The sequence below is a fragment of the Maylandia zebra genome, linkage group LG4, assembly GCF_041146795.1.
Source record: "Maylandia zebra isolate NMK-2024a linkage group LG4, Mzebra_GT3a, whole genome shotgun sequence".
NCBI classification, from domain to species: Eukaryota; Metazoa; Chordata; class Actinopteri; order Cichliformes; family Cichlidae; genus Maylandia; species Maylandia zebra.
This window is the reverse complement of record NC_135170.1, coordinates 34,786,110-34,811,898: the sequence shown is the minus strand read 5'-3', so window position 1 is coordinate 34,811,898 and position 25,789 is coordinate 34,786,110. Positions and strand designations below refer to the sequence as shown.

Sequence of the window (25,789 nt, the reverse complement as noted above, 5' to 3'; positions counted from 1 at the left end):
ATTTTGAGTAAATGTTCTCGCTGTGGTGTTTATAGCTGATGGAGGAGCGGGCGCAGCTGGAGTTGAAGCTTCAGGCGGAGACGGAGCTGTGCGCTGAGGCAGAGGAGATAAGGGTGCGACTGGAGGCCAAGAAGCAGGAGCTGGAGGAGGTGCTGCACGAGATGGAGGCCCGGCTGGAGGAAGAGGAGGACCACAGTAACGCCCTGCAGCAGGAGAAGAAGGAGATGGAGCAGCAGCTACAGGTTTGTCTCGTTATCATTACAAAAACAAGACATGCAACGCTTTTTGTATCACCAATGTAAGGCACAGACACGTATGGTTAGTTTATCTTGTTGTTAATTAAAATACTATCTTTCAAGTCCAGCAAATAAGAAGAGATTACAGGTATAAACTTACTCAATGATGGATAATAACTCTGGTCTTACACTGAAAGCTTGTCCTCCTACTGCATCCTTATATTTTCTGTCCGTTAACTTTGCGTCGTCTTTTCCTGCAGCTGATGGAGGCCCACATAGCACAGGAAGAAGACGCCAAGCAGACGCTGCAGCTGGAGAAAGCGGCTGTGGAGGGAAAGGTGAAGAAGCTGGAGGAGGACATTCTGCTGATGGAGGACCAGAACAACAAGCTGCAGAAGGTATGAAGAGGCAGCTTCACGCTCTGCTCTAAGAGAGCGCTTCATTCAGCGTGAACGCTGCACTGCACGCGCTCACATGCGTCTGTTTTTAGGAGCGAAAGCTGCTGGAGGAGAGGATGGCTGACATGAGCTCCAACCTGGCCGAGGAGGAGGAGAAGTCTAAGAATCTAACCAAACTCAAGGCCAAGCACGAGTCCATGATCTCTGACCTCGAAGGTCAGTCAGCACTTTGTCTTTGTTTGTTTGGCTCATGAGCTGAATACAAATCTGTGGTGCATGTTCAGTTTACAGCACGGTGCAGACGTTGCAGCAATCACATGTTGGACCGAGGAAATGTTTAAAGCTTTAAACCTGGGGGAAGATTTCAGCTGTTACAGTAAATTTCAACTCACAGTGTGAAGTTGGAGTTAAAGGAGTTATTTCAGGAGTGATAACTGACCTTGCAGTCAGTACAGAGAGCAAATGTCTCTTTATTGCATTATATCATATTTCATCTCAAGATTAAAATAATATGACAACCCAAATATCAACTATTTCATTCTGCTGCTTTAGTATGGAGTAACTCGTGTCTGTAACATCTAAAGAAATTTGGTTTTTTTGTGTCCAGTGCGTCTGAAGAAGGAAGAGAAGAGTCGCCAAGATGTGGAAAAGGCGAAGAGGAAGGTGGAGGCGGAGCTTGCTGAACTGCACGAGCAGCACGCCGACCTGCAGGCGCAGTTAGCTGAGCTGCGGGCCCAGCTTGCTGCCAAGGAGGAGGAGCTGCAGGCCACACAGGAGCGGTGAGGACTAACATGAACAGACGATGCATTATGAATGCTGAAGATGTCCTGACAGGTCGAAGCTTGAAGCGAGGCCATCAAACATGGCTTGATATGATCCAGGAGGGAACCAGTGCATCCAGTTTTGAACTTTATGAATGTAGCTGTTTAGAGAACTTAATCGTACCAGGTCAGATGATCTAAAGGGGAAGGGTTTGTGTTTTATTAGCATAAACTTGAAAAGAGACATCATGAATTATGTGGCTAAGCACATATAAAGGAAATCAAATGGGTCTCAAAAATGATCCCTGTGGGACACCATACCCAAGAGATGCAGATACAGAGTTGTTTAAATTCTCTCCTAATTGAACAGTGTGAATGAAACCATAGAAAAACTGTAACATTTCTCCAACCTTCATGATTTCCTTTCCAACAAATTTGTGTCCACAGCCTGGAGGAGGAGAGCAGTCAGCGTGGGGCGGCGGTGAAACGCATTCGGGAGTTGGAGGCTTTGCTCTCAGAGCTGCAGGAGGACTTAGAGGCTGAAAGGGCGGCGAGAGGGAAGGCTGAGGCAGCACGACGGGACCTCGGGGAGGAGCTTAATGCTCTACGTACCGAGCTGGAGGACAGTCTGGACACGACTGCTGCCCAGCAGGAATTACGGTCCGTGTCGTCCATATACATCCTCGAAATGAACCACATAATTTGATAAGCAAGCTCATTTTTCCGTTATTCATATTCTGTAGGACAAAATTAATGAATCACAAATTGAATGTTTTTCATTTAATTTTACTTTTAGCATGAGACTAGCCCTAATCTGTTTCTGGGAAAATATATATACAGCAATTCTTCATCCCTGGAATTAGATAATCCAAAGAAAGATACCCAAAAGATGAGAAAAGAAATTGGTCCGGCGTTTAAAAAAATGCTTAAATCTTTTCCAGTTACATAAGAATGAGCTTCAGGTATCGGTTAAACATCCATAACAGTTAATGCGACACAAATCTGAAACGTTGCAGTAAATAAGAGTATCATCTGCATAGAAGAGCAGCTTTTAAGTTGTTTTAATCAGGCCTCTGCACCATCTTACCGGATGTTTTGTGTTTATGGTTGGCAGGGCGAAACGTGAGCAGGAAGTGGCCATGTTGAAGAGAGCCATGGAGGAAGAGGGGCGGAGCCATGAGGCCCAAATCCAGGAACTGAGACAGAAACACAGTCAGGCTGTGGAGGAGCTGAATGAGCACCTGGAGCAGGCCAAGCGGGTCAGTTCACCAAAGTCAGACACTTTCATTCATACGAGGTGCAGATATACTTTTGTTTAATATTAGGTACATGGATATTGCTACTGGCACGTCCTTATAAGAACAGTGAGACAGAGGTGGATATTTTCACTCATTCAGCATCTGTTCCTTCTGTCCAGGTAAGAGCTGGTCTTGAGAAAGCCAAGCAAGGTCTGGAGAAGGAGTCAGCAGACCTGAGTGCTGACCTGCGTTCCCTCACCAGCGCCAAACAGGACGTTGAGCACAAAAAGAAGAAGTTGGAGGGTCAGCTGAATGATCTAAATTCTCGCTTCAATGAGAGCGAGCGGCAGAAGAACGAGCTGTCGGAGCGAGTCTCAAAGATGACGGTGAGCCATACAAACAATGACAGAAGTGAGTCAGATAGGAAGATATCAGTCGGCTATTTATAATTACAAGTTGGCTTTTTTCTACTCTTTTCCATCTTCATGTTTTAATTCTGAGATTTCTCCAAATTAGCTTTGAATGCCTGAGAGTACAAGTCCCCGAGTCTGTCCTCTGAAACAAGCTCGTCATCTTCCTTTAAAGGCCACTGTCCTCTGATTAGCTACCAGATTGCTTTACTTACACAAACGCAGTCAATAAATGGGAAGCTCCGCCTCCTATGAGGAGTGACTGTGGGTGTTTCTTATGACCATATAAGGAAATCAGTGACAAACTGAAATAAAAGTGCCTGAAACATAATTCAAATATTGACCTAAATCATAATAGTTCCTCTTTAAATGTGATTAAGTAACTAATTGGAAATGTTTTAGATCCTAATTACAGATAAATGAGAAACTAGTACATCTAAAATGCACAAAACAGATATTGATTTATAAACTGGTTATTAAAGCAAAGATAAAGCATTGTAAACAAACATATTTAGAAGTCAAAGAATATTTTGAGGTAAAAATAAATTATAATCTGAGTTACCACCATGTCTCTGGGTTTAAAGGATAAAGGCTCATCAGGAGCACAGTATGTGAACAGAGTCTTAAATATCCAGGCTGTGTTTGTGTTAGCTGGTTCAACAAGACCTAAACTCCAATCAGAGATAAAGAGGTTGGCAGCAGTAGCTGTAAGCTTTCTCAGTTAACTTTAAACTTTCTGCTTCTTCTACTTAAAGAGAACAAATGGATCTTCATGAAAAGTCACACTCAGATTTAAAGAGACACGTATCTGCGCTTGACTTTAGCCTTTGTGTTTACAGTTCTCGTCTCTTCTTCTCTGTTAGTTGGAGCTGGACAGCGTGACGGGTCTGCTGAACGAGGCCGAGGGAAAGAACATCAAGCTGGGTAAAGACGTCTCCAGCCTGTCCTCTCAGCTGCACGACACACAGGTGAAGAGCACCCTGACTGCTAAATGCTGTGATGCATGAAGCCAGGTTTCTAAACAGCGTCCTCCTCCCCCCCAACTCTTTCAGGAGCTGCTGTCAGAGGAGACGCGTCAGAAGCTGAATCTGTCTGGGCGTCTGCGTCAGATGGAGGACGACAGGAACAGCCTCATGGAGCAGCTGGAGGAGGAGACTGAGGTCAAACGGGCCGTGGAGAGGCAGGTGTCCAGCCTCAACATGCAGGTCAGCTCTGCTCCGGGTCTCCGAAGCAATCGTTTCAAAGGCCGACTGGGATTTTTCCTAATGCTTAAGCTCATCCTCTCTCACACTGAAGTTCTCATTCTTCTGACTTTTCTCAGCTGTCCGACTACAAGAAGAAGCTGGACGAGATGTCGGGGACGGTGGAGCTGCTGGAGGAAGGGAAGAAGCGTCTGCAGCGTGAGCTGGAGGCGACCAACACAGAGTACGAGGAGAAGGCCTCCGCTTACGACAAGCTGGAGAAGAGCCGGAGCCGGCTGCAGCAGGAGCTGGAGGACGTCCTCATGGACCTGGACAGCCAGCGGCAGCTCGTCTCCAACCTGGAGAAGAAGCAGAAGAAGTTCGATCAGGTCTGGCAGCTCCACAATGACTGCTTCAGTTACCTACCCACTGATCAGTTTTTCAGATTTTCCAGTTTTGTTTCCACACGTATTAAAGACGGGAGAGTTTGTCCTAGGAACCAGATGTTCCACAAAAGCTTCTCTCAGTGCTTTTTTTTGAGCCTGCAATGATCTGTGATCTCTAATGTCCTCCATGTCCATCAGATGCTGGCCGAGGAGCGCACTGTGTCCTGTAAGTATGCGGAGGAGCGGGATCGAGCGGAGGCAGAGGTGCGGGACAAGGAGACAAAGGTGCTGGCTCTTACCCGAGGGCTGGAAGAAAGCCACGAGGCTCTGGAGGAGGCGGAGAAGACGGTGAAGGCGCTCCGAGCCGAGATGGAAGATCTCATCAGCTCCAAGGACGACGTGGGAAAGAATGTAAAACACTGAACCTGGACACGAGCGACTCCTACTATCCGTGGTCAGTATTTCCGATGAAGGTGGATGTGTTTCTGGTTATATTTCAGGTGCATGACCTGGAGAAGGCGAAGCGCGGCCTGGAGGCCATCGTGGAGGAGATGAGGACGCAGATGGAGGAGCTGGAGGACGAGCTGCAGGTGGCCGAGGATGCCAAGCTGCGTCTGGAGGTCAACAGTCAGGCTCTGAAAGCTCAGCACGAGAGGGAGCTGCAGGCCCGCGACGAGCTGGGAGAGGAGAAGAGGAAGCAGCTCCTGAAACAGGTCGGGAAACCTCGCCACCGCTGGTTTTTACTTCATCTCATTTTGTAAACACTCGCACCTCGTCACAGTTTTAGAATTTATCATCATAATTTAGGTCCTTTAAGAGTTGAGAAGGAGAAGAAGTTTGAATTCTCTGAACTGGATTCCTCCTTAAACTTGATGATGTTTCTCCACTTTGAGGTCTTCCTGCTTTTTGCTTTAGTGGTGCAGACTTCTCTCTCCCGAATACTGTGAGGTTTATCTGTTTCCTTATCTGGAGAAATAGACCTGGTGGGATGGAGACTGCAGGTAGTGGTTTAGAAAGATTCTGATTTGCTATCATTGATGTAACAGTAAGAACAAAACTGGCCAGTGCACTTACTGAGAACATTTCTAAGCACATGTTAAGAAAAAAGCGCAAGTTTTCAGACAGCTAATGTTTTCCTCTTGGCGTCCGTCAGGTCCGAGAGCTGGAGTCAGAGCTGGAGGAGGAGAAGAAGCAGCGAAGTCAGGCTTCAGCCGGGAAGAAGAAGCTGGAGGGGGAGCTGAAGGACGCGGAGGATCAGCTGGAGGCCAGCAGCAGGGGGCGTGACGAGGCGCTCAAACAGCTCCGCAAAATCCAGGTCAGCAAACTCTTTTATTGACTTCTTATTTCTCTGAACTCGTCGTTTCTGAAGCTGAGTTGTCCTAACAAAGTCCTAAACATAACCACGTTTGATGTATTTTCACATTTTGCCTGAGCAGGTTTGGGTAACTATAAGAGCTGAAGTATTTAGAAACCAGTTCAAAACCCCACATGAGCCTCCTTGCTCTCCTCACAGGGCCAGATGAAAGATCTCCAGAGGGAGCTGGAGGACTCCCGTGCAGCCCAGAAGGAGGTCCTTGCCTCAGCCAGAGAGTCTGAGCGCAGGTCCAAGGCCATGGAGGCCGACATCATGCATCTGAATGAGGTAAGGCCGTAGGAGCTGCCTGCTCTAAACGTTGAATTTTTAGTCTTTAGTTTGTATGAAATCACAGAGAGGTGGATCGACCCAATATGGCCACCTGAGGAGGGGCGGTCAGAAGAAATGTGGTTTAAAGGGCGTGCCTGGAGAGCTAAAGCTGATTTTATACAGCGAGTTCAATCAGTCAGACGCAGATACTCATTATCGTTATGCGATTAATCCACAGAATCAGTTTCTTCCAAGTGTTTTTTAGCACTTTTTGGAACGATAAAGGTTTCAGGCTTCACCAGCATTGCACAGGTTGTCCTCTGGAAATCGTTTCTTACACTGCTGTCTCCATCTGTCCAGGCGTTGGCAGCTGCCGAGAGAGCTCGTAAGCAGGCGGAGACGGAGAGAGACGAGCTGTCCGAGGAACTGGCCAGTAACTCATCTGGAAAGTAGGTGTCTTACATTATTGATGCATTTAAAATGAGGAGCATGAGTCTCATCAAGCTTCAACTTCACTTCCTGGAATTTTAGTCTTTACTTTGGGAGGGGAAAACCGAAGAGATCAATAAATTCACTGGAATTTGTCATCTAGGGATCATTAACATCCACTAAAGGTCGTCCCAGCTGGCTGTCACTGAGATTTTAAGGTTAAATGAAAACATTTCTGAATGTAAATGAATTAATCAGGAATCGGCAAGAACACTGATCATGTTTTCAGATTTAGTTAAATATCTGAGTCATTTATATCTCTAGTCTTCTGATGGCGAAATCTAACTCTGACTTGAATGTCCTCGCTCAGGTCACTGCTGTCCGATGAAAAACGTCGTCTGGAGACTAAGATCAGCCAGTTGGAGGAGGAGCTGGAGGAGGAGCAGGCCAACATGGAGGGCCTCAACGACCGGCTGAGGAAGAGCCAGCAGCTGGTAGGTTCATGATCGTCTCTAATCTCATTTCATTACAGCAGGCCTGACCAGTGAAGCTGATGCTCAAGTTCAGTTCCTCTAACAGCCACTGAAACTGATTTTCCTACAGGTGGATCAGCTCGGAGCAGAGCTGGCCACGGAGAGGTCTTCTGCTCAGAGCAGGGAGGGATCCAGGCAGCAGCTGGAGAGGCAGAACCGAGAGCTGAAGGCCAAGCTGCAGGAGCTGGAGGACCAGGGCCGCTCCAAACTCAAGTCCTCCATCACTGCTCTGGAGGCCAAACTCCGAGAGGCCGAGGAGCAGCTGGAGGTGGAGAGCAGGTGAGGGCGCACGGTGGGACGAGGAGTGTTGATCCCAACTCAACGTGTGCCGAGCACTGAGGAGATGACTTTGTGCCACTTTGTTGTGCAGAGAGCGGCAGGCCAACGCTAAGAATCTGCGCCAGAAAGAGAAGAAACTGAAAGATTTAACGATCCAGATGGAGGACGAGAGGAAGCAGGCGCAGCAGTACAAAGATCAGGTGACGCAAGATCAAAGGATGAATGACAGTTCAGAGTTTTGGTCATTTACAAACTGTAAATAAAACCATGTCTGCCCCCTGCAGGTGGAGAAGAGCAACGTGCGGGTGAAGCAGCTGAAGCATCAGCTGGAGGAAGCGGAGGAGGAGGCGCAGCGCGTGGTGGCAGCCCGCAGGAAGCTGCAGAGGGAGCTGGAAGAGGCGACAGAGTCCAACGACGCCCTGAACAGAGAGGTTGCTTCGCTCAGGAGCAAACTCAGGTAACGAAGGTCTCGAGCACAGAGACGTTCGATAAATACGTCACACCCACCGCGAAGCAAAACTAGAACAATGTGAGCAAAGGTCACCTCAGCGCCTCTTCTGCTCTGGAGTTTGAAACAAGACAAATGACAATTGTTTCCTCTCGTATCTGCTGTTCCACAGTGGGCGGGCATAATAAGCATTGCTGCATTTTCTTATGGTGCGATGAGTACACACCAATCAGGCGTGACATCATAAACACCTGTTTGATATTGCGTTGGTCGCCTTTTCCTGCCAGAACAGCTCTGAGGCTGTGCTGTGGTAGCTGCACCATCAACACAGTCCTGTAAGCTCTGAGGCGGGGCCTTCATGGAGCAGACGTCTTTGTCCAGCACATCCCACAAACCCTCGATTGGATTGAGATCTGGGGAATTCGATGGCCAGGTCAACACCTCAAACCATTCCTGAACCATTTCTGCAGCTTTAGCCTGCTGAGAGAGACCACAGCCCTCAAGGAGTATCGCCTCCATGAAAGGCTGTACATGGTCTGCAACGATGCTTTAGTAGGTGTAACATCCACGCGGATGGTAGGGCTCCATGTTCTGGTCTGCAGCTCTGCAAAAAGGACAAAATGTTCACCTGCTCTCTGATATATCCCGCCCACTAACAGCTGGCGCCATGAAGAGAATCAGTGTTACTCCTCTCACCTGTGTGTGGTCATAACCTTGTGCCTGATCAGTGTATGAACAGCAATCCCTCAGTTACTGTTTTGTCCTCTCTTGAATCTGAATGTCGTCACAGAGAGAGGATCTCGCTAATATGGTCACACGGCACAGAAGCCCCGCCCACCTTCTGGTTAAACCTCGTCTTTAAGATAGACAGCCAATCAGAAGAAAGGTGGAGGAGAGTTCATAACAGACAAATTTGGACGCATTAGCTACTCTAGCAGAAAAACTACCTGTCGAGGTGTAGTCATTAAAATCTTCCTGCTTAGGTGGAGATGCCAAAAGTTACTTGACCAAATTAAATGCTGGAAACTAGTTGGTTATATTTGGTAAGTTAATAACTCTGCTTTAAAACACTGATGGAGTCACCACAGCAGGTACGCCAACTAGTTTTTTCACTGGATGCCCCAAACAGATGTGTGTCCTCCGGGTGTTAAGGTGGGGCTCTTTGGTTAATCCTGCGCTCTGACAGGCTGGAAGCATCGGCTCCCTCTCAGTAACCAATCAGAGCTCAGCTTTAACAGGACACTTCCCTCATAAATGAGCCTCAGTGACAGTCTCCACAAATCAAAGTGTTTTGTTGTTGAATGTATCGAACGCTCTCGTGTTTGTAGCGGCTGAGTGTCGAAGACGAGCTCACTTGTGATTTTAAATTTCCTTTTGCTCCTTTCATGTCTCGCTGCTCTTGTTTCACACTCGTCTTCAGGCGCCTCTGATCTGCAAACTCAAAGCCTTCTGGGAATGTTCTCCTCTTCCTCAGCGGGCTTTTTTCCCCCCCCTCACTGCTCTGCCTCCAGTTTACTCCTGCTTCAGGATTTCAGGCCCTACCTCTTAATTATTTTGCTTTGCAGAAAGCCATTTCCTCTTCCTCTGCCGCCTTTCCTCTCTTTCTGACCCTCCTCTTCCTCCCGATGTGTCGGGTGTTCCCAGGCGTGGCGGCAGCGGTGCTGGTGGGGAGATGTTGTACAGCAGCTCCACTCCTCGCAGCAGTGGTGGCGGCAGCATGAGGAGTTTGGGGCTCGGAGGGAGCATCAACCGGAGGAGCAACATCAAAGAGAATTCGGTGGAGCTGCACGAGGAAGAGCCTCCCTCACCTTCCTCACCCGCCCGCACCCCACCTCTGGAGCCCCGTGCCGAGGTCTACACCTGCTCCCCCAATGAGTAGACGACCAGGAGCAGATAAAGAAGTGTTTTAGGAAACAACCAAGCGTAGAGTCACAGGAGGAGCTGGATATTTAATCAATACTATGGATTTATGTTTGAAGCAAATAGTTTTGTTTTTAAGTTATTCCAAACACACTGAGGGACAAACTGTGGACGGACCAAATTTATCCCCAACAAAACAAGAAAAAAAGTCATTTAATAGCCTGAAGCTACAATTTAATGTCCCAAATATTAGAAATATTAGCGCAAGTATTTCATACTTCATCCATACAATGCTACCAACCTGTTAGTCTGATCATTTATTTATTTATTTTTAATTATTTCTGACACTAAAAGTCAGTAAAATGTTATTTTACGAGCAAAAACTCTCCAAATGTTCCACTTTCACTTCCTCAGTGTGAGAATTTGTTTTACCGTCACATCTGAGAGCATTTTAAAGCCTCTGTGCCTACGCTTTTACATTTTATACATAATCTGTTTCTATAGGAAATAATCTGTGAGATTTGAGACCAATTTAATTAATTTATGATTCTTTGTGGATGAATTTCCCTTCTTTTGTTGTTCCATAAATATGCACATATCTCCAATTATTTTAAAAAACATTTTATCCCTGCAAATACATGTAAAACACCACAGTAAGGTTCCTAAATTCACCCAAGAACTCTTAAAGCTGATTTTAATGAGTTTCAGATTTTGGGTCCCATTAGTCCCGCCAAAGTCTGCCGCTCTAGTTTATAGAAATATAGAAATTAATTTCATTGAATTGGTAAAATTTAATTGGCATCTCCTGTCCAAATATCTGCAGCTTTGCATCTGAGCCTGTTCATCCCTGTCCTGACAGCAGCTCCACAGGAAAAGAATTATTAATTATTAACTGGTGGAAAACATTTAAATCTTCTCACTGTTCCAGCAGTCTACGCTCATATAGGGTTTCTAATAATGAGATGATTATGTACAAGAGTCCCTGTGAGCCCAGAGCTCCGGCTGCTCTAAACGCTGTTTATCACAGTTTGCTCATCTCGGGCACACAAGCCACACACACCTGAAGATAGGTGGACAAATGGGACATGAATCATGCAAAGCTCCTCAGGTGGAGTCTAAGAATCATAACGTGGAGACAAACATGAGCAGGATGTGTCTACAGTGCAACACTGCAGCAGTTTTTAGACCAACAAAGAAGCTTTAAGATGAATAAATTAGCTCAATAGTTCTCCTTTAAAGTGCTGTTAGGAGCATTCCTAACCAACAGATGGCAGCATCACCCTTTATTAAAGGTCTACTCAGCCAATCAGATGCAGTGAAACTGCACAAACCCAAAAACCAAACCTAGCAGTTTTGGAATATCTTCATTTACAGTAAACTGTGTTCTAAACTGTACAACAGGTGGATAAAAGCAGTTTTTAAAACCATCCGTGTACCTGTGGGGAGGATCCTGGCTTCACAATGTCAAACTGAATAAAACGAGGTTCAGACAACAGCTGAAGAGCTGCCAGCTCCAGCCCTGCCGTCACACTTTAACAATCTGTGCTGCTTTAACACAGGAGGAATTTAGGCTGCACACTTTAGATGAACGTTTGCCGTTTCAGCTTTTGTTACGTGGAGTGTTAATAAGCTAAATAACTCTTATATAAGAAGTCGGCCTTGCTCGCCTCGGTTTGTGTCATCAGTGTGATTTTCCTGTCAAAATATTACCTGTAGATCTTTTGTTTTGTCTAAACAACCTTCTGGCTTTGCCAGGATTCGGGAGATCATATGCAACTCTTCAGTGCACAAACTGAGGCGATCCTTTCTGGACTTTCTTTGAGGGTTTCAGGAATATTTAGAGAAAATCTGTATGTTTCCAACCGGGTCCACATTAATTCCTGACACACTTGGTTTTAAATCTCACAGATACTCACAGAAGGCTCAAAGTCCCCCACACTTGGCGAAGGGTGAAGCAGGAGTCTGTGCTCTGTAAACCACAGAAATGATATCAGACTGAAACCAAACTCTTACAAATGTTTTCTGTTTCCACTTCCTGTGATAAATAAAAATGAAAAAGGACAATCCTTCTGTGCGTTTCAAGTTTTATTGCTTTTTCAGAAGCAGCGCTGAAGGTAAAAAACAACAAAGGCCAGAACAGGTCTTCAGCACTTCATGTGAGCATGCAAGCACTTCATTTTACAGAGTCACATAAGGCAAAAGAAAAACACCAGAGCCTGTTGCTTTACTCCCACCCTGAGCGGCTACTTATAACAGGTCCTGACTCAAGGCTTGAGCAACCCAACCTACACATCCTCATCCTACATTTTAGTGACCCTACAGTGAGTAGACAACACTACGACATACTTTTTTTAACATAAAACACGAGTAGCCTTCACTGAAGTAATCGAATCTCCTCAGAAACAGAAGATGTTTCAGATTTCACTCCTGGAAAGACAGAAGTAGCCCTGCAGAGGGATCTAACAAACGTCTCCACAGACTAAAAAGTGCCTAAACTACCCGTCTGCCACACAGATCTCACAAATCTCCATCATTAGAATCATCTAACATCTACACGTTAGCTATAACATCAAACTTTTGGACGGAACAAATATTTTTATAAGCATAAAAGCTCATCTGAAATATCCTGAGGGTCGCCAGAGGTACTTTTTGTAACTACCGTTTGCAATCTTTAACCAGCAGGGGGCAGTGTTTCACCAGATGTTGCGGCTGCTTTCCCAGACCTGCTGCACTGTATCCTGGTACAATTTGGGCACAAATTTATAGCAGTTATTTACATTCTGTTGGTAGCTTTGGTTCGTTTTGGAAGGTTAAAAAGTTTTGTTTCTTGTTTGTTTAAATGCAGGAATTTACAATAAGTTATAAAGTTTCACCCTGTTAGAGGCATTAATGTTACCTGTAAATTTCACGTCAAGCTGGTGATTTAAGTGAAACATTTTAAGTATAAAACTGAACTTTGGTCTGAAGGGAAGTCTCCAGAATCATTAGTAATCATCATCCAGGAACGATGAATATCCACGGCTAATCTTTCCTAATGTTTCCACCACACAGAGAAATAAAACCGGTTTTATCGGGTTCATCTTCTTCACCTGAGCGTTATGGTGCGTTCACAGAAAAAAGAATCAAAGTTTATGCAAAGAAGGAGACTAAATTTTGAGCTGGTGACATGAATGGAGGTAAAAATATTTCAGGCGATCAGCTGAGATTCTCCTGACACCCGTCGCTGTTTGAATCTCGAGGCATTACTCAAGTTAACTTGGAGAACGTGGAGAAAAGGAAGACTTCCTGCGAAACTCTGAAAATATGCTACTGAAACGTTATTCCAGCTGTGGGCTGGACTCTTCCTCGTCTCGTTGGCTGTCACGATTGAATAATTGTGGATTTTCATATGACGATTCTTCGATTCTTTAGTGTGAACGCACCAAACGAGGTGGACAATGCTTTCGCTCTGATTTTGAAAGAAATCATTCAGCTGCTTCTTCAGAAAGTTTCATCCTGCAGTCGGACTGCGAGTTAAAAACAGCAAAGTGGTGAAGAGCTGGTTTACGCTGCACTACACTGAGAACAAAGACTACCAGTTACAATCCAGGAGGGCGGAGTCAGACCAGCTCATTATGTCCATCGGTTAGTCTTCGTGAAATAATTGTAGATGGCAGAATTATGAACGCCACGTGTGGACGGACAGCCACAAACTTAAACTGTGAGAAAGCCTCCTTCCTCTACAATCAGGTTATTGATGACAAACTGAGCTGAACTCCATAATTAAGACAATAACACTAATAAACCCAAACAAAACCGTTTACTGTGTTCGGCCCACCTCAATCTAGGTTTTAGCCTGACTTTGACAAACTAAAATGAAATTCATGGAGAACTGCCCGAGAACCAGAAGGCAAAGAGTGAACCACAGAACGAGGCCAAAGGGCCACATGGAGCTGCAGAGGAGCCAACTTCTCACATTCAATTAATCATTATAAACACATTTAGACACCTTTGACAGATACATCCCAAAAAGGTCACCTGGTGTCGCAGGATCCTTCAAAAATAGTCACAGACAGCGCGTCACCTTTCCGTGACCGTGCTGTCTGTGACTTCCTTATAAAAGGTCAAAGGTAACAACACTATTTCTTCTGAGCTTTGCTGCCTCAGCAGTAAAATCTTCGGTCATGTTAGAGCTGGGCGATATAGACAAAAACATTAATACACATTACATCCTGAGCGGTCACGTGACCGCTCACCAACAGTCTGCGTCCACCTTTCGTTCTGCTGTTGAACATAAACGCTGCTTGTTTGAGGTTCAGTCACTGCGGGTTTAAGTGGAAGCTCTGTTAAAAAAGACTTTTCACAGTTGCTCTTTGTGGTAAAACAAGAAGCTGCAACGCTCCACCAGACTCCATTCACAAAAACAGGAAGTTTACCTGCCAGAGCAGAAGCTGCTCATCATTAGTTCGTGTTACTGCATGGCGGTGGTTACTGGCAGAGTTAGTCGTTCAATAGTTTCGGTTGGTTCTAATAAACGTGGTGGCGTGGAAGTTTGGGAAACACCTCTGGGGTATTTCCTGGCCTTTAGTAGTTGACTTGCCACGCCGCCCTTTTAGTTTAGCTTTAGTTACTATGATAAAGGTGGTTACAGAGGTTTTGCTAGGAAAAGCCATTAATCCCAGCAGCTTGGGGCAGGGTTGTAGCACAGCGGCAGAAACCCTGCAGTCAGTTTGGATCTGAAGTGACGGGTAAATCCGGCTTCCTGCGAGGTAAAAATGTGTTTTTGTTAACGAAGTCTGATTTCCCTCTCCTCAAGTTTTCTGCTACCACAGACATTAAGTTAACATGTACCGTTACATTTCAAGTCATTATTCACGCTACACGTAGAAGTAAACCATGTGGATTTTTTGAAAATATATCGACGTATTTACCAAATCGACACATTGCCCAGCCCTAAGTAACGTAGTCAAAGTCTCTGCTCAGTCTGTAAGAATGTGTAAACATATCGTCTTTCTAGGCCACCACGTGTGCTCATCATCTCCTCTCTGTGTGAACTCAGAGACACTCCTGACGGTGGAAGCTTCTTGACTGTCAGGAGGTTTAAAGGCAGTTTTACCCCCCAGTGTGTGCATAAAGGTGCCCGTCCAGTGCTCAGCCATCAGACGTCTCTCAAGCTCACTTTGTGTTTAATCTGAACAAAACTTTTAGAGGGAGAGGGGAAAACAAGAAGATCCAAACAAAAGGAGCTGAGAGGGTCCAGTAGATCAGTTCAAAGCCAAGTGCGAGTGCTGAAAAGAGTCCTGTTAACGAACAAACAAAAACATCCCGACGTGTCTGGAGTAACGTATCCTCAGAGCTTCGGTAGTCTGTGTCCTGAAGAGGCGACAAGGGCGATACCTGTGTCACGTTCGGGAGACCCGGGGTGGACGGAGACGACGGGCCCAGCAGCACTTTTACTTTCACAGCAGCAGCTTGGATCCAGCTCCTAAATCCAACCTCTTAACGAGCCTGGAAACAACAAGTAAACAGTCACAACCTCCGAACGTCTTTCAGTGCCATCTCTGATCAGACAACAGAGTGAGTATTTCCACTTCACAGGACGGACTTTAATAAAGATCAGTAAATCTGCAGAACAACCCGGGGCTGCAGCATCGTACGTTACAGCAAGAAAATCAGTCGTTCATCTCACTAATGCGCTCGATGCTGACCGGCGAGGAAAGCAACAGTGGAAAGTTTAGATGACCAAACACATGCATCCAAATTTTTAGGCCTCTCTCAGTAATATGAAGGTTCCCCTGATAAGCAGGAGACTTACAGTGAGTCTTACGCTGCCTTTCATGGCTGCACAGAAGCTCACCCCTTGTTGTAGAGGCCGTTGGTTGGATGGCTCTCTGAGGAGCTGCTCTGACCCGCTGCTGCCCCCTGTCCACCAGCGTGGGCTCTGCGATTCACCGCCTGCTCTTGGACATATTCCCGACACGATGCCAGCCTGGACTCCAGACTCTGAACGGAGAAGAAAAAACGAAAGGTTCAAATCTCTGATTTAATGAGTGTCACAAACCACCGGCCATAACGGACCACATGTTCCTGTCATGTGACACCAAGTACCTTTTGTATAATTTTTAAGGCTTTTCTTGCTTTGCTCCCATCTTACTATTGTTTATCTAAAAATATGCCAAGTTACTGTCTTCACTCTGTACCGGTGATTTAAAAACAGAAAGAAAGAAAAATCACTGGCTGTGTTATTCTTCCCAAAAGTCAAAGATAAGTCTGTGTAATGTTTAATGGACTCTGAGAAACTGCCTGCAGCATCACATGACGGTAAGTCAGATGATGAAAAACACGAGCAGAGCTTCTTACCCCGACTTTCCTCAGCAGCTCTCCGACAATGTTCAAAGCAGAGATCCTCGCCGACGTGGTGAGCGGGGTCCCAGACAGGCTTTCACCTGAGAAACAGACACGCAGCTCACAGTGATAACGAAAACAGACGAGCAGGATGACCGATTTACACTCGATAAAGCAGTTAGTTAAAGAAAACATTCACAAATAATCAGATTCATGAATATGATCATCATCTGTAGCCAATTCAAACTTATCAACAATCATCACACTCTTATTGTGAAAGTTCACTGTTGGCGAGTCCGCTCCGTCCTTTCCTGCCTCGTGTTTCTCTGGTGGAAGGGTCGCCCGTCGACAGAGTCGGACTCCACCGGTGATGTCAGGCTAACCAGAACCTGCAGCAGGATGAGACCCGACTCACGGACCCACACGGACCTAAACTGAAGCTGCAGAACTGAGACTACTGCTGCAAAACCCACTCCACAGGATCAGGGTAACCCATGCAGGACAGCTGACACATACAAATAAAGTAAAATAAAAGCTGAACACTGAGCTCGACCCGTTTCTCCTTCAGGATCCACAGAAAATAAACACCAAAGGGGATTTTCTATATTAAAAGTGCTGCTGCAGCCTTTCCACTGGCGGTTTTGTTCAGAAAAGACAAACAAAAAACATCATATTTTTTCTTTCTTCCTGGATACTGTTGCCAACTACAAAATGAGCCCCCAGTATTTTCGGTGTAGTTTCCACCACGGGGCAGCTCAGCAACCAATCAGGATCGGCGCTGATCCTTTCCCAGCAGCAGTAAACACGGGCAGTTTGGTTGGATTTCAGCCGAGCAGTTTGAGCGCTTATCGCGGGCAAATCCATAATTAGCAGCAAGAAAAGAACAGCACTGTTTTTTATGATGCCAGAAGCTTTTATAGTTGTTTTAGTGTCACTAAAGAGAGTTTATCTGTAGGGATCTGAAACTTTTTGGAGCTTTTTCTTGAATCAGGCATAAAGCATGTTCTTGGAATCGCTGTGGCTCAGATACGACTGATTATAGAAGAGCTCAGGTTGTGTTTCAAGCACATTTTGAGAAAGTCACACTTCATAAACAGAGCTGGATGGTAAAAAGGTTAACACCACCACAGAACATAGACTGACCTCTGCTGACGGGGGGCTGCGGGGTGCTGAAGGGCTCTGCGGAGGCGGGGGGTCTGGGCGGCGTGGCGGCGGAGGGAAGGGGCTGGTTAGAGGACGAAGACGCGGGTTTGTCTTCTGTTCTTTTGTCTAACGGGGTGAGAGGAGGGGTGGGCAGCCCAGCCGAGGACGACGACGCTGATGAAGAAGGCTCTTTGGCTGCACTGCTGAAGGACGGTTTCCTCTCCTGTACCTGCTGTTTTTGCTGCACGGCGAGCTCCTGCCTCAGGTCTGTGCAGACACACAAAGAAGTGATGAAGACGAGCAAAAGCAAACACGAACGAAACTGCAGAAGAAAAAGATCTCGCTGCACCTCTGGCTTCGTCCTTCAGTCTCTGGACGGACTCTAACAGGTTCTCCTTCTCGTCCAGCTCACTCTCGAGGAAGGCGTTCCTCTCTATGACCTGATTCATCCTCTGCTCGAAGTCCTCCAGTGACATGATCGTCGCCCTGAAAGGCACCGAACCAGAAACGTCACAAAACAGACCGTTTACAGGGTCACTGCATTAAAATCAGCGAGTCTGTCCTGTAACAAGAGAGACCAGGAAAGAGGACAGCAAAGCAGACATGGAGATGAGCAGACACCAGAGCCGCTGCAGTTTTGCTGTTGAAACTATGAAAGGTGTTTTTCATGTTTCTCCTGAACTTCTGGAGTTATGAAGGATCAAAACTGAAAAACTGAATAAAATCTGAATCCACCTGTTACTCAGAAAAGATTCATTTATGAAGGTAAAATTGTACTAAAAGTGTCTTTAAGTCAAAAAAATGTCCGGATGTCTGACCGGCCTGGATGTGACAACCAAGGCTTTTTGCCTCCCTATCTGGAACCAGTACCACCGTACTGGCGTTCCCTACCACTGTCACTGGATTTGCGGAAGCGACGCAGGAGACGGGGTCACCGTGGAGGTCGTCTTGTCAAGCTGAAATCCTGGATTTCTCATTTTCCCTATGAGCTCCGCTCCATCCGTGACTTTTGGTTGCATTGCGTGCCGTGGACTCCTGGTTGGTTCCCGTTGCATCTCTCGAAAATGGTCCTGCAACTCTCTGTCCTCTACGACATTTGTGCTGGCGTGGAGTTGGCAAAAAAACAAACAAAAAAAACAAAACAACCTTCGACCGGTGGATCTGCTTGCTAATGCCTCGGAAGTTTTGGGCCCAGTTCCTCTCAGGCTGGGTCTAATAAATACCAGGTCGGTGGCAAACAAGACCTTCATACTGAAGGAATTCTTTGGCTGCATCCCAATTCAGGGTGTGCAGCCTTAAAGGCCGCATTTCAAGGCCGATTACGTCACAGCGGCGCGCCGAAGGCTGTCCCAATTCAAAGGCTGCTCGAAATGCGGCCCTGAAATGCGTCCTTCATTTCCCTGAATTTTAAGGCTGTGGCAGTGTAGACTTCATGGCCCAACATATCCCAGAATGCATAGCGCGGCGGTGGGTGTGGATAAAATAACGCTGCAGACCCTGAATTGGGAGACAGCCCTTGTATCTCGTGTTCTGGATTTGCTCTTCCTGACTGAAACCTGGATTTCTCCCGCTGAGTTAAGCACCTTCATTGAGCTAGTGCCGGCTGAACCTTTTTTAATGTTCTGAGAGCTTCTGGTCGTGGAGGAGGGCTTGCTGCTGTTTTTAAGGCTCATTTCATTTTTACCAGCTGGTTAGTGCATGTTTAAAAAAAAAAAAAAAAAAAAAAAAAAAAAAAAAAAAAAAGGATTTATTTTACTAATTCATTTATGAATGTTTGGAGTTTTTCCTTATTACATTTACCGGTATGTATGTATGTGTGTGTGTGTGTGTGTGTGTGTGTGTGTGTGTGTGTGTGTGTGTGTGTGTGTGTGTGTGTGTGTGTGTGTGTGTGTATGTATGTATATATATATATATATATATGTATGTATATATATATATATATATATATATATTTTTTTTTTTTTTTTTATTCTCCCCCAATTATTTCAATTATTTTCACTGTTTCTTCTTCTAATTTATTTAATAGGTTATAAAAACATACATTGTTCATATTTTATCAATGTTTTATTTCTGTATATTTAATATTTTGTTTTTGAAAAATATCTTAAGGCTCATTTTTATATTTTAACTGGACAATATCAAAGAACTGATTGGGCGCTGTGATTTAAGGTGGTACCACAATCATCTGATTTAAGAGCATGCATGTTCAAAATGTCATTTATTTAATAAATCAGTAAACCTGGAGCCCTGCAGCTTTTTGTTGTCGTTTCTCTACATTTGTCTTCTGCTGGTTTCGAGCCCGTTTTGGTGGACAGATGTACAATTTTCCAGTTTCTTTTACCTCCACTTAACTTAAATTTCTTCATTTATTTCTGGAAATTCAATAAAACCATGCTCATGCTCCTCCTGACCTCTTGGCCCTCTCCAGGTCGTCGTTGGCCTGCTCCAGCTCTCTGATGTATTTGTGAAGCTGGTCTCGGACGGCAGTGGTTTCAGCCAGGTCTCCCTCCAGGCTGGAGATCTGCCGACAGGCCTCAGAGTGCTGCGTCTCATACTTATCCTGGCAGGAGGGACGAAAATACAAGAAAAATACAGTCAGAGAGAGAATGAGAAGCAAAATAAAGACAGACCTCGGCGGCTGGAGTGGAGCAGATCTTCAGGAACTCGGCTTAAACCTCAACAAATATTCAAGAGGATTGATTTCAGCTTTAAAGGCAGAAATAAATGAATAAACTTTTAGTAAAAACAAACCGTTTCAAGAATCAAATACACCAGAGAACCTTTCAAATGCCTCACAAATGAAGAAACCACGACTGAAGGCATAATATTCAACCTTTATAAACAAATGTCAGACTTGAAGAGCTTTTTTCGCTCGTTTTCAATCCAGCCTTTAGACCCGAGCTCTGTCAGAACCTTTTGTTTGTCAAGCTGCTTCACACCGACCTACGAATCATTCAAGCATAAAAGGCTCCAAAGCTAAAGCGACGAGTCAGTCAGACAATTTAGCAAAGAACCAAATTTCATTTGTATCTTCGGGCACTTGGTTGCACCCAGTCTGTCACAAAAACACTTCACATGTTCACATTTCTTTAGTCGAATCTTTTATGCCAGGTTGAAAGTTTGGGCTCAAATGTTTGATTCAGCAAAGTGTCGCCATGTTTCAGTTCTTCAAAGTCTGGTCCTTCGCTTACTTTACTGGAGTTATTTTGGCCTTGTCAGAAAATAAATAAATAAATTCTCATCCAGCACAGCAAAAATCCTTCCAAGATGAAGCCTTTTCTGTGCCGCGAGACCATCTGAACTCTGTCTCTTATTTCGTACACCTGGAAGGTTTTTTGTAGCAGGGTTCGCCTCCAGGACGTCAACATTTTCTCATATTTCTTGTGAACGACAGAGCAGCCAGTGTTCAGCATTTATTTCAAAACCTTAGTCATGAATCGTGCTGCATATTTAGATATTAATATAAAAAACAACATCTAAAAGTAAATTATTCTGCATTTCTCTCTCCAACGTTTTGGTGACACCACCGTCCCCATCGATGCTGCTCACACAGGCAGCAACGCCGGAGCCGTCTGCACAGACGCTCCACAGAAGTCTGGGTCCAGCGTCAGGCTGCTGCATTCTGTATGACGAGGAGAAAACGGCACCCTCATCATTACAAGCAAGCGTCAGGGTTGATGTTGGCTCTGAGCAGTGAGCGCAACAGCAGATACAGCTGTTAACCGTCTTATCACTGCAGCGTGTGGGGACAGTTCACCATCAAACACAATGGCATGACGTCATTTTCACTGTGCCTGGCACCGGGGGCGCGGCGCCCACCATGAACAAACTCTGCGCCATTGTCCCCTTTTTGCTTTTTAACCGAGCTCCTCAAAATGCCGGCGCACACCCGGCTCTGTGCACAGCAGCGGGACAAACGAATGAGATTTGTACCAAGGATCTTCTGGAGGTACTGCCATCCCCTCCAGACACAGATGGAGCGCAGGAGGCGTCAGCTGCCTCTCTCTGGCCTGAATCGATCCTCTGTGAGAGCGAAGAGCGTGCTGCTTACGCTGAGCAGCGGCTCCTCTTCACTGCAGGCAAACCAGAGCCAGAAAACCCGACTCGCAATCAGCTGAGCGATATGAAAATCCTCATCAAAGCCGCTTCAACGGTCAGTCGGCTGAATGCAAATTCAAAGACGGCTGAACACTTTAGTTCAAGTTTAGATACGGACTTGCGTCACAGAAGCTCCTTTCAGAGTTTCTGCAGGATCTTAAAAGACAACATTTATGCTTTTTAAACATCAAACGCTGAAAAATTAGCCATATATCCGAGCCTAATACAGGTTCGGTCACCAGTGCAATAACCCTTTCAACATTTACTTTGTGTGAATAAAGTAAACAGAAAACTGAGGAAAGACAGTGAATTGAACAGAACTGTCTCATTTGTGGTTTTCACTACTTTTTCTTTATAAATTATGAAACTGACTCCTATAGCATGGCAGCTCAGAGTAAAGCTACTGCTATTCCACATCAAGATGAGCCAGGTGAGGTGGTGCAGGTATTTGATTAGGTGGAGATTCTCTTCATTTTGCTTCGTCAAAGATTCTCATATTTGAAATCTGCCCATTATTTTCTGTGTTTGAAGCGCTGCATTTCCTCAGCACATTAACATATTCACTTTGACTAAAAAATGATGTGCATGTCTGGAAAATAAGCAAATGATCCTGCAGCAACTACGTCACTATTTGTGGAGGAATTTTGAATCGAAAGGACTCTGAAAGCTAGTTGTTAATGTGAATCTCGGTGTACACGGCTCCAGATTTGCACTTTTTGCTGATTTTCCATCTCGTTCAGCTGCACGCTGGTAGCAGACTGACTGTCTTGTTGCTACAGTTACGCACCAAAGTCACTTTGAAGATTGTAAATGTCTGCAGCTGGTCGCAGACCTGCTTCCTGTGCTGAAGTTCATTGCACACAGTTGCAATAATTTTGGTCATGCTGTGGTCTCCCACCACCGTTTCCCCCACTGTGACTGTAGCTTCAGAGAATCAAAGGGAGTATCTTGAAAATCAGGGCTCTGTTGGAGGTCTTCTCTGCTGCTGAATGCTGGAAAGTTTCATTTCTTCATTGGTGGAGTCTCAGTTTTCAGTCTTGAGTTAGCTTGGAGAGCTGAGATGCAGAATACTGAGAACTCCTTGCGTCTCCCGTACCTTATAGTTTTCCAGTTCCATGCGCAGCCGGTTGTTGGCAGTCAGAAGCTCGCGGTTTCGCGTCTCATACTGCTTCAGCTCCGTCTCCAGCTCCACCTCGTAGTCCCGACTCATCTGCTGGAACTCCTGCAATTCCTCCTGAGCTTCCTCTGCACTGAAAACACAGAACATGCCCCGCATGTTTGTTACCGTTGGATATTTTCACTGCAAATCAATCCCAACTCCTAAATGAATACAGCTCGGGTTGTGAGTTTGGTTCTTCCAGTGAAAACAATCAGACCAAGACGATGTTTAAGACAAAGATCTGGATCAATTTAAACCAGATGCAGCTGGACCCAACTTGACCAACATAACCACAGTCAGCATTATGGGAAGCTGTTTAACTGGGGGAGGGGGTACAAGCATGTTGGGATGCTGTGTAAAATAAAAATAAAAAGAAGGCGGCCTTCATTTGCAGACCTCCCTAATTACAAATAAATGTTTAGACTTTGACAAATCTATTTTCACTTTTCATTTGATTACAGCAACATGTGTCATGTATCAGTAAACTGCAAGAAGACCTGCATCAGCGATGGTCTGGCGGAGCATCAGTGCATGTTAGATTGGTAATATGAACATCTGTGAAGGCCCCACTAATGCTGAACGACATATGCCCCGAACCCTAACTCAGGCTGCAGAGAAACATACAACCTGTTATTATTTGCGTGTTGCTCAGACTCCAACACACAGCTCCAGATTAAACCATCCCGCCTGCAGTCTGAAAGCTCGTACTAGCAGGCAGCTTTAGGACCCAGGGACGCAGTATTACACATGCGGTTCACCACCATGGTAACTCACGCTCCAGACCTAACCTGCTCAGAAGCGAGAACACAAATCAACAGGTATTAAATCACTTTCTACTGGCCAATCAGCTCTCTGGAAATGTGCTTGAAGACAAACAAGGCCTCAGCACCCAGATAGTAAGAGCGTCTGAAGTTTATAAGAGCACCAGTAACAAACAAAGATCCACTGAAGCAACGTCACTGCTGCTTTTCGTTCCGTTATGTACGATTTAAAAACCATTTTATTGTTCTATGAGCCTAAACATGTAAACTTCAAACGGCGTTCTTACTTATTGATAACCCAAATTTGAATTTTGCTTTTGTGTTCTTTGCTTTCAGAGCGTTAAAAACTCCTAACGATGGAGCAGAAATGATACAAAATAAAAATACAGTGAGATTAACAGAAGACTTAACTTATACAGTCATGCTTTTAGTCAGCTTTCCTTCTGGGCTTCAAATAAACTTTATGAACATAGCAACAGTTTTCCAGCCCGACTGAATAAACCTCGTAAAGCCAACTCTCATTCACACGTGTCCACATGCCCTAAAAATCAGCTGCTGCCAGCAGACCTCTCAGTGTTTCTGCTTGGTCAGATGCTGCAAACCCTGCCTCGGCTACGCTGTTAGACCCCAGGTTGATTTATTTGTGGATGTTCGAGTGAAGCCAGATAAGGAAAAAATATCCGGGGTATGTTAAACGTGCTTTAGCGGCCCCTGACCGATCACCTGTCGAAAACATTTGGCACATTATGAAACAAAAACCTACGACAGCTGGGAGTGCTGAAATCCAATATCCACTGAGAACGGAGAAACATTTGGTTTTCTAAACACTCTGAGCGCTGATAAAAGAAGAACGTGATGCAACACAGTGATAAACATGTCTCACTCCCAACTATTTTTAAACACGCCACCAGCGGTGAATTTAACGTGAGATTAAGATACACATCCACTTCATTCTATATACAGCTTAGGGTTTATAAATTAATAAAATTATAAGAAGATCACCAGGGGCCATACCTCTGTTGGTGCTTGGCAGCCTGTTCCTTCCAGTACTCCAGCTCTTCCTCCAGGGACCCAAACACTGGAGGCTCCCGGTCCCCCATCTCTAGGGCAGGCTCTTCTCTCACACACCAACACTAGTCTGTGGGCAATTTCAATAAAGAGCTGAACTACTGTTTGAAAGCGGCCAGTTTATCTTCATTGTTACACAGGCTTGTGAAAAAACAGGACCTGAAGTAGGAAATAAATTGAGATGATTCTTGTGAGTTTTCGCAATAATCCGGCACGAAAAGAAGCAGAATTTATACAAAACAAATCTGAACTTTCAGAGTTCGCTCGTCGCAGCTATCCGTGGTGTAAGGGCGTGCTTGGAGAACATCGTTCAGTTTTAAGTGCAGTTTATCGAACACCTGAGTGTATGCCGAATTAAGGAGCATACCGTGTTGCGTCCAAGAACGTAATAATATTTCCAACTTCCACAAATAGTGTAAGCAATTGAACTAATGTAAACGATTTTAAATGAAAAACTTACATGGAGTCTGGTCACACTGTGAGCGAGACCAAAAAAGGGAACTTAATGAGCAGTAAGACTTGCATCAAAACCTAGAACTTAGTTTATCTTTTTTTTCATACTAGTAACACATTCCTTTAGAGTCGTATTGGTTTTTAACTCGTATACAACAAAGTTAGATGACTGCAAACAAGCCACCGCTAGCCACCTAGTTGGGCTAACGGAGTTTAACCATTTAAATCCCCGCTGAGACTAACATATGACTTCAGCTACTTACGCTCAACAGTTGTCTCCGTTCGACGACAAATTAACCAGATTGAACTAAATCTAAATCTTCTCCATGTCTTCTTTAACTTGTGGCGCTTTGACGATGAAATTTCAAGCAGAATCGTTCAAACAAACCAATTTAACGGACTCGCCTTAAGTTGGAGAACCGCAAAGTTGCTGCTCTTTGGGAAGACGTCGAACAATACACTTTGCCATTCATATTGTCCAGACCAATCCACCAATCAGAGGTTACAAGGGAGCCTCGTTGCCTCTCGCTATTGGTGAACTGTCTGTCAATCAAGGACTGGCAGGCGGGGTTTATAATTATTGTCCAATCACAGTAATGATATCAATGTAGAATGGGGGAATCTACCAAAAGGGATCTTAACAGTCCCAAGAGTCTAGACGTTTTTGATGGATTACCAGAGGATGCTGCCTTTAAGTGCTGTTGGAAATGTGTCGAAAAAACAAATATTAAAAAGTTCTAGAATATAGGCATGTAAAAGTTATTAACAAGACCATTATTATTTTTAATTGCAAAATAAAAACATATATAAATATATTTATGTTTATATTTATTTAACAATTTTTTTTGTTTCATAAATAGCTGCCAGCCATAAAGAAAAGTGATAAATTCAGATAGATTTTGTTTGTTTTTTGAAAGGGTGGTAAATTATTTTTGCAAAAAAGTTCAGGAAAGCTTTTATTTTATTTACTTGTTGTTTATTTTGTGTGTGCGTTCTACTT

The 25,789-nt window shown here is 44.9% G+C and overlaps 2 protein-coding genes across 6 annotated transcripts in view; one reads left to right on the top strand and one right to left on the bottom strand.

Annotated features, from left to right (window-relative positions):
• The window catches only part of LOC101483695 (uncharacterized), a 30,568-nt gene extending 18,721 nt beyond the window's left edge, over positions 1-11,847 (top strand). For all 4 annotated transcript variants that reach the window (XM_076883455.1, XM_076883457.1, XM_076883456.1 and 1 more), the window contains 20 exons: positions 36-242; positions 497-634; positions 727-850; positions 1,242-1,413; positions 1,843-2,055; positions 2,510-2,654; positions 2,813-3,019; positions 3,907-4,011; positions 4,096-4,248; positions 4,365-4,613; positions 4,809-5,021; positions 5,111-5,323; positions 5,764-5,925; positions 6,124-6,252; positions 6,595-6,683; positions 7,034-7,157; positions 7,267-7,475; positions 7,567-7,675; positions 7,760-7,932; positions 9,568-11,847. In XM_076883455.1, coding sequence (XP_076739570.1) covers positions 36-242; positions 497-634; positions 727-850; positions 1,242-1,413; positions 1,843-2,055; positions 2,510-2,654; positions 2,813-3,019; positions 3,907-4,011; positions 4,096-4,248; positions 4,365-4,613; positions 4,809-5,021; positions 5,111-5,323; positions 5,764-5,925; positions 6,124-6,252; positions 6,595-6,683; positions 7,034-7,157; positions 7,267-7,475; positions 7,567-7,675; positions 7,760-7,932; positions 9,568-9,802 — 3,369 coding nt within the window. In that variant the 3' untranslated portion in view covers positions 9,803-11,847. The remainder of the gene's footprint in view (positions 1-35; positions 243-496; positions 635-726; positions 851-1,241; positions 1,414-1,842; positions 2,056-2,509; positions 2,655-2,812; positions 3,020-3,906; positions 4,012-4,095; positions 4,249-4,364; positions 4,614-4,808; positions 5,022-5,110; positions 5,324-5,763; positions 5,926-6,123; positions 6,253-6,594; positions 6,684-7,033; positions 7,158-7,266; positions 7,476-7,566; positions 7,676-7,759; positions 7,933-9,567) is intronic.
• A 9-nt stretch (positions 11,848-11,856) lies between these two features.
• LOC101467800 (nuclear distribution protein nudE homolog 1-B) lies at positions 11,857-25,292 on the bottom strand. Of its 2 annotated transcripts, none has more exons than XM_004556404.3 (9): positions 25,195-25,292; positions 24,283-24,406; positions 22,445-22,598; positions 19,662-19,810; positions 17,600-17,736; positions 17,251-17,517; positions 16,123-16,208; positions 15,620-15,765; positions 11,857-15,270 (listed from the first exon to the last, which is right to left on the bottom strand). In XM_004556404.3, the coding sequence occupies exons 2-9, from the start codon at positions 24,366-24,368 to the stop codon at positions 15,222-15,224; spliced, it is 1,074 nt and encodes a 357-aa protein (XP_004556461.1). In that variant the 5' UTR covers positions 24,369-24,406; positions 25,195-25,292; the 3' UTR covers positions 11,857-15,221. The 2 variants fall into 2 exon arrangements, with proteins under 2 accessions (XP_004556461.1, XP_004556460.1); XM_004556403.3 differs by having other exon boundaries at positions 25,053-25,267.
• Positions 25,293-25,789: the final 497 nt, after the last annotated feature.

Bases quoted from the DNA above. Each gene is read 5' to 3' on its own strand.
- LOC101467800 (XM_004556404.3), bottom strand. From the start codon at position 24,368: ATGGGGGACCGGGAGCCTCCAGTGTTTGGGTCCCTGGAGGAAGAGCTG. The intron at 19,811-22,444 runs GTACGGGAGACG...CCCTCCTGCCAG, and splicing joins TGGAACTGGAAAACTATAAG to GATAAGTATGAGACGCAGCA. The intron at 15,271-15,619 runs GTGAGCTTCTGT...TGTTGTTTCCAG, and splicing joins AACGGCCTCTACAACAAGGG to GCTCGTTAAGAGGTTGGATT.